Source organism: Mixophyes fleayi, chromosome 3, assembly GCF_038048845.1.
Source record: "Mixophyes fleayi isolate aMixFle1 chromosome 3, aMixFle1.hap1, whole genome shotgun sequence".
Taxonomy (NCBI): domain Eukaryota; kingdom Metazoa; phylum Chordata; class Amphibia; order Anura; family Limnodynastidae; genus Mixophyes; species Mixophyes fleayi.
The window spans coordinates 271,942,722-271,957,756 of NC_134404.1; the positions used below are offsets into that span (position 1 = coordinate 271,942,722).

At 38.9% G+C, this 15,035-nt stretch overlaps 1 protein-coding gene across 1 annotated transcript in view; it reads right to left on the minus strand.

The window, feature by feature from the left end:
• The window catches only part of ADGB (androglobin), a 259,425-nt gene that overhangs the window by 12,479 nt on the left and 231,911 nt on the right, over positions 1 to 15,035 (minus strand). The window contains exons 31-33 of the mRNA XM_075203593.1: positions 6,083 to 6,276; positions 849 to 1,013; positions 624 to 729 (exon numbers count right to left, since the gene is read on the minus strand). Coding sequence (XP_075059694.1) covers positions 624 to 729; positions 849 to 1,013; positions 6,083 to 6,276 — 465 coding nt within the window. The remainder of the gene's footprint in view (positions 1 to 623; positions 730 to 848; positions 1,014 to 6,082; positions 6,277 to 15,035) is intronic.

Below are 15,035 nucleotides of genomic sequence, written 5' to 3' on the forward strand. Positions count from 1 at the left end.
GGATGTACTGAGGAATTATCCCACTGAAAACCACATACTGCATAAAAAACCCCATTTGAAAACCACAAATTGCAGAGAAATATCCCACCACTGCAAACCACACAATGCAGAGAAATACTTCCGCACACATTTGAAAACACATATTGCAGATAAATACCCACTACTGAAATCCATATATTGCTGAAACCTACCCCACTGCATCTACATATTGCAGAGAAACACCCACTACTGAAATCCATATATTGCTGAAACCTACCCCACTACATCTATATATTGCAGAGAAATAGCCTCCATTTCAAATAACATCTTGCAGAGAAATATCCCCACACACATTGCAAACTGCATGAGCTCTGACTTGATAAATCCTAGTGGCAGTACATGTTGCATCACTGTGCTATACCGCCCACTGGCCACCAATGTTAAGTACGAAAGTGTATGTTTCAGAAGAAATTAGTATTATTGGATCTCATTCTAATCAGTAAATAGAAAGATACATCCAAACATTTTTATCTGTGCATAATGACTTATGGACATCTCTAGAAAACTCAAGTAACTATAAATCCTGCTTATTGAAACAGAATGTCACCTTTCCTGTTTAACATAATAGATACTATCGTGATTACCTTCCTCTCCAGTAGGAACCTGACTTTCATGAGAAAGATCTTCTATACGCCCAGCAGTGTTTTTCTGCATGTACTTGTTCACATACTGCAAACGTGACTGCAAAGCCTACAAATACAATTTTCATTTGCTTAATTCACGATGAAAGAATAAGAACATAAAACTACATTACCTCTAATTTTGCAATTTTTATTCTAATATTTGCAGATTCAGCCATTGTTTGTTACCTTAACAGCTCGACCTGGTTCTGCCAACTCCCAGGCTTGTTTCATTGCTCTTATCTCATCTAAACGTTCTGTGTCTTTCATTACTTCTAGTGTGTCTGCCTCACTTGTTTCACTGACCAGTCGCAGGATCCAGACTGGTTTGTTAATATCAATGTGCTGCTGTGCCTGGGACAAAATAATGTCACAATAAGTCACAATAATCTGGTTAATGCTAAATATATAACATAAAAGTACAAAGCGTTTCATAGAGTGTGTTCGGTCAGAATTTTTCTGAGAACACTTACAACTATTCTTATGCAAAGTTACCAAATATTGGATCAATAAACTTCAAACTGTTAAAGCGAACAATAAGATAATTTTTCTACAATATTTCCAAAGAAGATAATTCAGTGAAGTGTAGTTTTGATTTCCACACATTAAATTACTATACACTAGTATATTAAAATATGGCTTGTAAATAGCAATGGTCCAGGAATTGTGCAACACTGCGAGGAGAGAACACCTTATATCCAGGTGTTTTCACAGATAAAAAACAGAGGGCTGTATAAGTCTGTAGGAATTGAAATACCAAGGTCGTGTTAGGATTCCTGAGCATGCAAGGGTAACAGTTAAAGAAGCAGGTAAAGTTGTTTGTGTTGCTGAGTTGATTATATGAAAGGGCCATTGGGTGAGAACTTGGGAGGGCTTAAGGGAGTAGGAGGAATACTAATACATATATATATATATATATATATATATATATATATATATATATAGTAACAAACAGGTCCTTCTTGTAGTACTTCTGACACCAATTGTAGTACTTCTGTGACTGACACCCCGCAGACATCAGACACAGACAGCTTCATATCAAATGGTGCCTTATTGTTTGCATCACAATAAAGAGCAATTCTTAGTCAGGATGACACCAGTAAACAATACCCTTTGCTTACACCTCCTTGTGACCCTAATGCTGACTAAACACAGTCCAGCTCTCTACTGACTGGCCAGCTCCCCCAGCATCAGTCCCCTAGAACAACACAGTCCTTTAACCCCCACCCAAACACTGCAAACCAATCACAGACAATAAATCAATAACATGCATATGGTACACCTTAGCGTTGCCAACCTTGGTGATGCAGACACCATTTCTCTGAAAGAGAACCACTTTTATCATCCCAAGTGTCCTCTCAACCATTTCCATCAATGCCCTAGCGGGGACCTTATCTTCTTTTAAACTGAGAACACTGTTCCTATACAGCCTGTCCTCTCTCTGTTTTCACTCACAGCCCCTTATGTTTCTAAAAGGACGTTTGTGAGCCCCTCCAAATTGTAGCTCATACTGTGACGGTGGGGTAGGTTTTCTGGTACACCGCACAAGACCTACAGAACCTTTTCATTGCTAGGAAGACTCCGGGCCAGTAAAACCTGCGCAGAACATGTTGCCTTGTTCTCCCTTCTCCTAAATGTCCGCCACCCACCTGTGCGTGTGTAGCTTCCAACACTAGGGGTACATGAACCCTTGGGACCACTAACTGTTCTACTCTTCTCCCCTTCATAGTAGCAATACAAAACAAAACATTTTTTTTAACATATGTTGGCACACAGCCTGCCAAGTTGACAGGCTCTGCAACAACACCAGCATTAGCCAACTTAAACGCATGTTGTAAAAGCTCATCATCTCTTTGATCACGTGCAAAGTTCGAAACAAGTAACTGAACATGTGAAGGAGGTTTGGGTGCAATAAAAAGGAGATATCAACACTTTTCAGTTTATTGTTTTTTTAATTGAATCAGAGAAGGCAAATGCCATAATGGCACAGTTACAAGATCCTTCATTAAGACAGCTCACTGAAGACTTTGTCCAACATTGCGGAAAACCGTTGTGAAGGGATCATTAGAAAAAAGACTGGAAATGTTAAAGCTATAAATAGTAATATTGGAGCAAAAACAGCTCAAAATGACATTATTTTACCTATTTTCCACAATTTTTAAATAAATCCAAATCTAAAACCAAAACCCTTAGCGATTGTTCAAGAAAACCAGTAGCAAAGCCGGAACACAAAGTTGGGGTAGAACCGACAACACGAGGATCAGCGATCTAATATATATATATATATATATATATATATATATATATATATATATATATTTAACATACAACAGATATATAAACAGCGCTAATAACCACAACGTAACCACTAATATAAATGGCTGGTGAAATGATTTACCAAAAAAGACACAATCAGTCCCGATAAAAACACATAGCTCGTTTAAGAGCGGCAGCCTTGAATCACTTGGGTCCAGATGGTTAATCCGGAGGGATGTAGTAACTGCGGATAGATAAACAAGTATGCGCCATACTTGTTTATCTATCCATATATATATATATATATATATATATATATATATATATATATATATATATATATATATATATATATGAGAGAGAGAGAAAGAGAGAGAGAGCAAGAGTAATTTAACTTCATTTCATCATGAGGTATATTACACAGATCAGTTGCTTTTGTTGTTTCTATAGTTTATAAAAGCAGACATTGTAATTTTCCTATAACCAGCTCTGGACAATCGAGCCTTGACTAAATAACATGATTTAACATGATTTCAGCACCTTTAATCACAGGGCTGTTGGTGAATAAAATAATTATCTGGAAACCATAGAGGTGACATCTGTGTCTCTGTGCTACAGGATTGAGGGTCAGAGAGTACTCAGCTCATTACAGAGTGGACAAGTTATCAGGGGACAATACTGCTGGCAGTTTCAGACAGAGGCTCTTCTTAGCCTGTTAGAGGCATCATGGGACCTGCCAGATTAAGTGATGGGGAATAGCAGGAAATAGTGAGTTTATTCACCAGATTTACAAGGAATATTGTACATGTGCCTTCATCTTAACAATCACACTGATACCTAGTGATATTAATGGTCACAACATCTTTGCATCTCTTGGGGTGGGGATTTGCTGTACAAACTATACATACCCCCAATAAAAGTGCACATTTGTATCAAGTAGATAACACTGATCTAAGGCAAAATACGATACGTAACCCAAAGTTACCAGACATGATTTAATGGTTTCAATTTTCCCAAGCATGAAATATCTGATTGACTTATGTGAGTTAAATAATATCTGTTATTAAATTCTTAATGTGGTTAAACTGTGTTTTTAATTCTCTGTATAGCGCTATTTAATATGTAAGTGAATAGAAAATAGAAAATAATAATAAAACCCAATTTAACATTGAATGTTAATGTTAAATGTGTTTCAATATCTGCTTATATGTATTGATGCTCTCACAACACTTGGTGGCAGCATTTGCTTAAGAATTACACAGCATGCAAATAATACTGAATTTCAAAACATTTCAGTCATTATCTTTGTACGTTACGGCTATGTTAATAAGAAAATATAAAAGAATAAATTACAATCTACTTTGTGCCAATGACACAAAATGTATCAAATCAATAGTATAAGTTACATTTAAAATGTGCTATAAACGGTTTGGTTTAAAAATGTAAATGTATTAATAGTAGTGCAATTAAACATAAGGTAAACTATCATATTCAACCACTACGTGTATCATTGCAAACAGAAACAAGTTCAGTCCACCAACGGCTCCCACATATATCCATAACAGAAAATAACCCTAATCCTAAACCTAACCCTAGCCTTAAGGCTTTGATTACTTTATATAGGTGGCGGGTCCTGGCATTGCCGCTTTAAAAACCAGTGTCTCCATTGTAAGTGACGTCATTTTAAAGTGTCAGCATTTTCTTCTTTTCAATAAGTCCTATCGGAGTTGTGGTCTGTCTTCATAATAGTAATCTACATTTTATATATTTCTGAATTACTACCATCAGCATTACTTTGTCGTTCTACTAGTTGTCGGAATTCCAACCACCGGTATAACGTACCCAATCCGTCCTAATAACCTTAACAATTATTAATTGCAAAAGGAAGGGCAGTAGCAATTAGCAGCACTGCAATGAATCCATGCCACGCTCACCTGCCGCTGGTTAGCATGGCGATGAAAGGGTATTTTGTGGATAGGGGAGGAGGTTATGTGAAGGTCTAGTGCTATTGGAATGCTGGACAAGCTCTTGTGGTGTGGCTACACTCCCAAAATGACACGGGCATGCCCCAAGCTTATGCAGACACACCCTCATTTGTCAACTGTCCCGCTTTGAAGCACTCCAGTTATAGGATGTATGCCCAAAGATACACACAGGATACCCAGTGTTTCAATCAGCAGTCACAGTCATTAGGAAAGATCTACCAGTTGCGTCTATAAGAAACTGTTTACCGTTGGTTATACCTTCTGATGTTACTAAAGGTGTTCAGCTTTGTTAATGTGGATGTTAAGCCACAACACTTTTGTAACTTAAACAGGTTGCTGTTTATGTAAAGATTATAACAACAGATGAATGCAGTTACTCACAGTTGCTTGTAGTACAGCAGTATTCAGCAGTAACAATAGTTGCAGCAATCAGGAAACACAGATTATATGCAGTACACACTTGTATATATGCTGGTGGTGATGCACTCTTAAGGAGATATACAGATAAAGGTTTAACACACTGCACTACTTTGCAGGTACTTGTGGCAGACTCCTCTAATATTGCTGTAAATATAGTGAGGAGAATCCGTTCACTCTTTGAGGGCTTTTTAGGGACTTATATATCTGGTGGCACGCGGCAACTAATGCTGCGACTGTCCCCTTCACTATCTAGAAGTAAGTGCGGCGCAAAAAGCCGAACTTCCGGTTTCGGAGATCTGGGCATGCGCAGTAACGCAAATCGGACATTGGAGTCCTGCCCCACTTCCTGTTTCCACCTAGACCACCGGGGATTACAGGTGTTGCCATAGCAACCACGGGAGATGGAGCGAAAGCGCTTCTGCACACTAACATTTACAACAACAGTAATCAAATTTTTCAAATGTATACAGAAACTTTCTGATAAACTGTAACTGTTTGTATAGAGCATGTGCATTAACATGCGTGTATGTTATATTGAAGATCTGAACAACCTGCGGCTCTCCAGATGTTGCAAAAATACAAGTCCCAGCTATCCTGCAAGCCGAGAGCCAGCCCATTACAGGTAGGGTATGATGGGACTTGAAGCTTGACAACACTTGGAGAGTCACAGGTTATCCAGGCCTTCTACATTGTAACACATGTCTGTTTGACAGAGTAAATACTTGCACTTTAGTTTAGTTTACCCTCAAATGATCTCGTTACCTGAGATTCGGGTCTTGAGGTGGGTGTTGACTGAAGTCTCTCTCTATCTTTTTCCTTAGCAGACCTTTCCTTTTCAGATTTCTCTGCGATTTTCTCTTTGCTTTTTCTGGCAGTCTTAAGAGTGTTTGCAGATTTCTGGCTTTCTGCACTGTTATGTGTCTCTGCTGTTGTATCTTCATTCTTATCTAAATATACTAAGAAAATGGACAAACAATCATAAAGCACTGGGCACAAATGATTTTATAAGGTTACACTGCTAAAAAATACAGCGAGGGACATACATTAAAGCTGATACGTAGGTATCTGTGCAGAAAGGGTGGTGTTGCCAATAGCAATGAATCAGGTTTTAACAATCAGTTTAGTAGTGCAGTTCAAATAATGAAAGCAACAAGTGATCTTTCTGCCTCTGAAATGGTGTAAAAGAATCTCTTTAAGTATCTTTTAATATGATGCAAATTTTACCAGTTTGAAATATGAATTGTAAAGAGTTTCACAATACAAATGTTTTCTTTTGAAATTCACCATCAATATTGAAAAATGAAAGGCATCTTGTTTAAAATAGCAGGTTTGCACTGAGTGCACTATGTCAAAATAGTCACTCAAACTGCAATTTATGGCAATGTGTCACAATGTGTGATTTAATAACACAATTTAACAACACAATCTGAATTGCACTTTGCTAAACAGTATATGTGAGATACAGTAGCTTTGAAAATAAAAATAAGAAAACTAATTTGAAAGTGAAACGATTAATAGAAATGTATAGTGGAAATCGCAACAAGACTGCGAGTCTTAAATCCTTGGTAGCGTGACATGACCTTCATTATATTTAGTTAATTCTGGCATCACTTCAAATTACTCTTCTACAGCTAACATGATACCACCCCTACTTAAGTCAGCAAAGAATCAATCATTTCATTAAGTTAGTATATGCACTAGATATGAGTATATCAATTTCTTTGGTTTTAAAATTCAGCCGAATTTCAATGATTCACAAATTAATTTGAAAATTGGTCCAGATCCGTCTAAAATTTGCCACAACAGAATCAGGCAAAAAAACATTTACATTCTGCTTTAACCCTTTTTTTTTCTAATTCAATACTTTAATAAATCCAAAACCCATTATTTTTGTACTTGTCATAATAGGTGTTCATATACCCATGCAATATATTTCTGGCTACCTCAACTAGTATATTTGTTTAAAAGTGCACTAACTGACGAAAAAACAAATAAAAAATAATTTAAAAATCCCCTATGTACACAGAACAGACAGCTTACGAGGAGCACACAACACAAAATGAGTTAAGCTCCGGTGTGCCCGGCTAATTAATAGCCCAACAGCCAATCAGGAGCTGTCTGTTGCACTGCTCATCCAATCACAGAAAGGTTAATTTTGTATTTACTTAGATATATCCCATATTTTGGTATCTTACTATGTAACTCTTACTAACTTTCGATATTCCGGTTAATAATAACCTTCAAAATTGTACTACCAGAGTACTTCGGGTGGCCACAATTAAAATAGGCATTCTTTCTGTAGCTATCATCTTCAGGGCATTGCAGGATGTAGTTTCTAAATATTCCTTCTAGTTACATTAATCTTCCATGTAGAGATTCTGGTTATCTTTCTATTTTGCATCTTCATATACCCCACTTTGGAATTTGGATTACCCTACAATTCCCTGAGCTCAATTTGAGGACTGTACTAAAACAGCAGGTTAAGCCATTTAATGGATACCTAAATCTCCCAAATGATCTTTCCCTTTCTACCTCTCCTATCAATCATACTATTATTAAGAAAAATAACTACTTAAATTGAAAATAGCAATTATGTGTTAAGATTGTGAAAGCAGAAACAATCTAATACCCAAGTATAAAAGATATTCTAGGACTATGACAGCTACAGGGTAATATCTAGTTTTCATTTTCTTACTTTGATTGCTTTTTTTTTGTAAAAGATATATAGAAATGGTGGGCAACCTGATACACTTAATGGGCCACATGTGCAGTCTTCCAATGTTAAAAAGGGCCATACCCTTAATTTTAGTAATGAAAAAAATTACTCAAAACAACCTGTGCACCCCTAAATTACTCATTCAAAATGTCCCAACATTTCCCTCAAACACCCCCCAAGTGCTTAATATTCGCCCACATTCTCTCAGTCGCTCCACTTGTCATAATATGCCTCACTTGCCCTTAGGCTCCCATATGCCACTGAGACCTCCCTACATGTACCGCACATGCCACTCAAATCTCCCCAAATGCGTCTACTCACTGGAAGTACCAGTGACTCCATAAAACTAGACTAGTAAACAATCTAATTAATCAGTAACCATTAATTTAAGTTCATTAATTGTAGCCTAAAGATTTCTTAGCTTCCTTCAAGAAGCACAGAGGAAAGAGGGAGATTACACTGCTCTCTCTCCTCTTCCACCTAATCTGATTACCTGTTACATTTTTATATCGGTTACACTTTAGAAGTAGTTTTTATATATCTTATAGGTCAGCTGCATTTTTCTCCAAAAGTAAATATCAAAAGTATAAATAATGATAAAATTGTATTAAAATGTTTAAATGTTATCAGTCTATATTTCACTATTTACATTTTGTTTGGCTGAAACTTTGTTACATTTAATTATGCTATAATAAGAAAGGAAATCAAATCAAAGAAATGTACAGAAAGGGATATATTATTAATTCTGAAAGAAATTTGCAGAAGTCGATTGAGGTTTCCTCCAACTTCAAATCACAACCTTGAGAACAAAACCAACAATCTTTATCCTCTGAGAGACACTACAAATATAAAATATATAAACACAGAATTCGGTCCTTGTATAAAAAAACAACAGAACCAAAACACTAAGAGGCAATATGTTTACTATGGATAAGTCATGGATTGGTAAAATGTACATTCACAAGATTGTGTAAAAATAATAAATGCACAGTATCAGTGGTGGGTTAAGACCATCTTGGGGCTCGGAGCACTATCAGCAATGGCCATCCTCACCTTCTAAACATTTTTACTGCTGCTATCCAGGAAATGCACTATGAATCGGGTAATAACAGGAAGTAACCGGACTGCCCGTATAAATCATACATCATGTATAAACATTGATCAAATCCGCATTTAGGATGTGTTCCTAACATCGCTTACATGCATATAAAGGAAAGTGAAAATAAAAATAATTGGGCCAAATTACACTGTAGAAATTAGCATTTTACATATGGTTATTGTTTTGCACTGCAGTGTGTTTTTTGAATGCTTCTTGTTCCATTGTAGTTCATTTGATGCATATTATGACATTTTACTTGCATTTTAAACTGCAAAATGCATTGTGAATGCCAGTGAACATAGCCTATAGCTGTCTGCACATGAATGCTTTTATGGTTTTAATCAATCTAAGTAACAAACAATGTTATCACAGATCAATTTGCACAGAAATTGAATAATTGAATTTTTAAATATTTTAGTAAACATTTACTAATGTCAATAAATAATTCACATTCTGAACATGCATAGAAAATAGGTGAATCCATTGTGATTTGTGACAATTCCTTCTGCCCTCACACACAATAATTCAACTCTCAGTAACATACAAAGCAATCAAACATATGGTTTTGTTCAATGTGATCATTGCTGTGTCATACACATTGAGTAATTGTATGATTCCATTGGATATTATTGCATCACATGTTAGCTTACATCACCAAGACCAATGCCAAGCGTCAGATGGAATGGTATAAAGCACACTGACACTGGACTGTGGAGCAGTGAAAACGTGTTCTGTGGAGTGATGAATCACGCTTCTCTGTTTGGCAGTTTGATGGGCAAATCTGGGTTTGGTGGATGCGGGAAGAACGTTACCTGCCTGACTGCATTATGCCATCGTTGAAGTTTGGTGGAGGAGGGATAATGGTATGGGGCTGTTTTTCAGGGTTTGGGCTAGGCCCCTTGTCTAAAGTGAAGGGCAATCTTGATGCTTCAGCATACCTAGTCATTTTGAACAATGATATGCTTCCAACTTTGTGGCAACAGTTTGGGGAAGGACTTTTTCGATTTTAACATGACTGTGCTATAATGCAAAAAGCAAGGACTACAAAGACATGGTTTCATGAGTTCAATGTGGAAGAACTTGACTGGCCCGTCCAGAGCCCTGACCTCAACCCCATCGAACACCTTTAGGAAGAACTGGACTGATTGCGAGCCAGGGCTTCTTGTCCAACATCAGTGCCTGACCGCATAAATGATCTACAGAATGAACGTGTATAAATTCCCACAAAAACATTTCAAAATCTTGTGGAAAGCCTTCTAAGAAGAGTGAAAGCTCTAATTGCAGCAAAAGGAGAACGAACTCCATATTAAACTATATGTATTTGAATACATTGTCATTACAATCGCTGTTGGTGTAATGGTCAAGTGTCCGTATACTTTTGTCCATATAGTGTATGTTCAAGCTAAACTACATACTTTAAATTATATATAAAAAAATAAAGGGGCACATTCAATTAGCGATGAACATTGCGGTTATGCGCGACTGCGCATTTTTTATGTTAGTATTGTACCGCAACATCTCAGATTTCCCTTTGCAACCCTATGGGGTCGAAGGGAAATCTGTGATGTTACGTTAAAATCAGTAACTTTTAGCATCTGATTGGTTGCTATGGGTTGCAGCACTGTTTTTCAAATACATCCTATAAGGTTTCATAATCAATATATCAATATAATGCCATTTTTATGCTGGTACTAGTAGTCTGCTATAACTACTTAGTGATAACACAACCATATGTTGTTGACAGTTACTGAGATATGAAATGCAAATCCATCAGAATAAAAGGGATGTGTATTACATTATGCAGCATTACACCAAATTTAGAGTTCAATAAGCAGAAATGTTTAAAATATACCTGTCATGCTGTTTTTGAAAACTTAACATTGACGGAACATCCTAAGTAAAAGCTTGGTCTCAAAGCAATGCTATTAATACATGTATCGTTGTTGAGAACATCAACTAGAAAACTGCACCCCTCCCTTTCTGTGTCATTAATACCTCGGGCTCAGACAGTATTTACATTAGCTGTTGGTGTTGGCATATATACAGCTGTCTATAAGACGGCTCACTTCATTCAGCTGTACAACCTAGTAAATTTAACATATGTTTAGCTATGTGTAGCTTATCTATGTTTTGGAAATTAATAACTGAGACACCCATGTGACATTAAGTTTGTTCAGGAAATAAAATCCACCCCATACTTTCCTTTGGGTGGAAACTATGGCAATACAGTAGTAGGAATCTATCGCCACTAAGAAGGTTACATTAGAAGTTGGAATTATGGGAAAATAAGATAAGATAAAGATTACTACTGGGAAAATAAGGGCTGTCACGTGAAATCCATGACACATGAGAGCCCTAGTTATATATGGTCTGTTAATCTGTTTAATTTGAAGATGTGTGTATGTTACAGCTATGCTTTAAAGAGGGTTTTTGCTTTCCTTACTATAGTATGTGTATCTGGAACTTACATGTAGCTGAGACCTCTGCTGACCACCTACTGTGCCAATTGACTCTTTATATTGCAGGAGAGATCTCACACAGCAGCTACTTTAGAGGGAACCAACCAGTACCAAAGGTAACAGGTACAGGTCCTGGTTATATGACTATAAGTTTGTATAAAAGTGCTGTGAAATAAAGTAATTGGTGGGGTCCTAGAGGAAGAACAAAGGTACTATTATTGGGAAAGAGGTAATTTAGTGAAATTGATTCATTATTATTATTATTATTATTATTATTATTATTATTATATCCACAGCACCGTACAGGAATAAACACTAGGACAGTATAAGGTAAAACAGCACGGTATAAAAACCAGTAACACTATAACTTAGGTAGCTCAAAGCACAGCTAGGAAGAAAAGCTGAAAGAGTGAGGGAGGGCAAGGAAAATTCAGTAGAAGCTGAAAACCTGTGCCCAAGAGTCAGTGCGCAGCTAACAGGTAAAGAATCACTGAAAGGTGCAGAGAAAAGCAAGAGAGGAGTCGGTGGGCGGAAAGCCCAAGAACGAGGTAGGCAGAGTAGCTGGAGAGCAAAGATAAAAGTGGTGGAAACAGGAGGTGAGAGAGCCCTACACAGCAGAGCTTACAGTCTAAAGGAAAGGGCAGACATACCAAAGCCACAGGGGTGGAATAGGGACAAATTCAGATGGAGGGAGATGAGAAAGGGAAAAAGGGATGAGAGGGGGAGGTAACCGACAAGGTGGGAAGTTAAGTGGATGAGTGGTAAGCTTTTAAGAAAAGATGGGTTATTATTGACCGTTTGAAGCTGCACAGTTTGGGAAGTGATCTGATAGATCTGAGGAAGGTTGTTCCAATGCAAGGGGGCAGCGCAAGAGAAGTCTTGAATACCTGAGTGAGAAGAGGTAATCAAAGGGGAGGAGAGGCGACGATCATTGGCTGATTGTAGTGAACGGGATGGAGTATGAGAAGAGATGAGGTTGGAGATGTAGGGAGCAGTGGAGTTGGCGATGGCCTTGTATGTGAGGGCGAGGAGCTTGAAAAGGATTCTGTAGGGGAAGGGAAGCCAGTGAAAGGCTTGGTAGAGGGGGGAGACAGAAGTGGAGTGGCGAGAAAGGAATATGAGCCTAGCAGCAGCGTTGAGTACAGGGGAGCAAGATGAGAGTGGGGGAGGCCAGTAAGGAGAAGGTTACAATAGTCCAAACGAGAGATGATCAGAGAGTGGATGAGAGATTTGGTGGCATCCTGGGAGAGGAAGGGCCGAATGAGAGCAATGTTATGTAGCTGAAAGTGTCATAACTTAGCAAGAGAATGAATGCGTGGGGTAAAGGAGAGAGCGGAGTCGACAGTGATAGAGAAGTCGGAGGGGGAGGAGGTTCTAGATAGAGGAAAGACAATGTTCAGTTTTAGCAATGTTACATTTAAGAAATCTAGAGGACATCCAGGAGGAGATGGCAAAGAGGCAGGAGGACACCCTAGAGAGGAGGGAAGGAGAGAGAGATCAGGAGAGGAGAAGTAGAGTTGAGTGTTTTCAGCATAAAGGTGGCACTGGAGGCCAAAGGAGCTGATGAGTTCACCCAGGGAGGAGGTATAATGCGAAAAGAGTAAAAGTCCAAGAATAGAGCCCTGGAAATGGGGATAAAGGCGAGAGGGACACAGAGGTTGAAACAAAGAAGGAGCGGTTGGCAAGGTAGGATGTAAGGATGGACAGAGAGAATGGACTGGAGCGTGTGAAGCAGGAGGGGGTGGTCCACGGTGTCGAAGGCCGCAGAGAGGTCCAGGAGGATAAGGAGGGAGAAGTGGCCTTAGCCAAGAGTAGATAGTTGGTGACCTTAACCAGGACATTTTCAGTGGAGTGGAGGGGGCGGAAACCTGATTGGAGAGGATCAAAGAGGGAGTGCTCAGAAAGGTAAGTGGTGAGATAGTTGCAGATGAGCCTATCAAGTATTTTAGAGCCAAAAGAGAGAAGAGAAATGGGGCATAGGTTAGAGAGTGAAGTGGGGTCAAGTTTAGGTTTCTTAAGAATTGATGAGCATGTTTAAAAAAGGAGGGGAAGATGCCAGTGGAGAGAGACAGATTAAAGAGGTGAGCGAGGTGGGAACAGGCAGTGGGGGAAAGGGAGCGAAGAAGGTGAGGGAGAATAGGATCCAGGGGGCAGGATGAAGGGGGAGAGGATGAAATGAGAGAGTGGACTTCATCACCCGAGGTAGGGCGGAAGGCATATAGGAGCTGGTGGCTGAGGGGAGAGGAGGTTTGAGTAGGGGTGGTGGCGGAAGAGTGAATGGAGGAGGACATTTCAAGTTTGATGGCCTCGATTTTAGAGGAGAAAAAGGAGGCAAAGTCAGTTGCAGTTAAGGAGGATGGGAGTGGAGGAAGGGGGGGAGCAGGAGTGTGTTGAAGGTGGTGGAGAGGTGAAGGGGGATAGAGGACTGTGAGGAGAGGAGGGATTTGGAGAAAGATTGTTTAGCGAGGGCGAGGGCATAACTATAAGATGAAAGGATAAACTTGAAGTGGAGGAAATCAGCCAGTGAACGAGATTTCCTCCAGTGGTGTTTGGCGGTTTAAGTACATTTTTGGAGGAAGTGGGTAAATTTGGAGTGCCATGGTTGGGGTTTGTAACAGCAAAGGTTGACAGAGTGGGCAGAGGCAACCGCATCAGCGGTAGTAAAGGTTGTGGTTGTAGAGGGAGACCACCTGGTTGGGGCAGGCCTAAGTGGAAAAAGGGGAGAGGAGAGTTTCAAGAGAAGAGGACAGAGTATCAGGATCAATGGCGTCTAGGTTGCGTCTAGACTGGGTCGATTTGGGCGAGGGGAGGGTGCAGAAGTCGAGGAGAGGGAGAATGAGAGGAGATGGTGATCAGATAGTAGTAAGGGAGAGATGAAGAAGTCAGTAAGACCACATAAGTGGGAGAAGACAAGGTCAAGGGAGTGACCAAGGCAGTATGTAGGGGAAGAGGTATATTGAGATAGGCCAAGGGAGGAAGAAAGGGCAAGCAGCGTGATGGAAGCAGGGTAAGTGTTGATGGGGATGCTTATGGTTGAAAAGGATTTTCAAGACCTAATGAATGTGCAGCTATGTTTGTCACATTTTCTGCCCCTTCACATTTTTTATTTTAAGATGCCAGTGGATAATCTAATATTAATATTTTATAATTATATTTTTACAGCGATCACTTGGTCTGTTAAGGATGTGTGTACCCTCGTATTCCCCCAGCTGCCTTATCCTGCCCTACTTTCGTTAATTGTTAAAAAGTGTAAGAAATGTTTGAAATTGGTTATAAAAAAGACTAGACTCTGATTGGTTGCTAAATGCAGCATCTCCACTTTTCAAACCTGCTGAAACTTGCAGCTTGATACATTTACCAGCTAGTGTAGATCTGTTTATCATGGTACACATGATGAGAGATTATAAATAATCTCAGAAAAGTGAAGAATTGCATTATTGT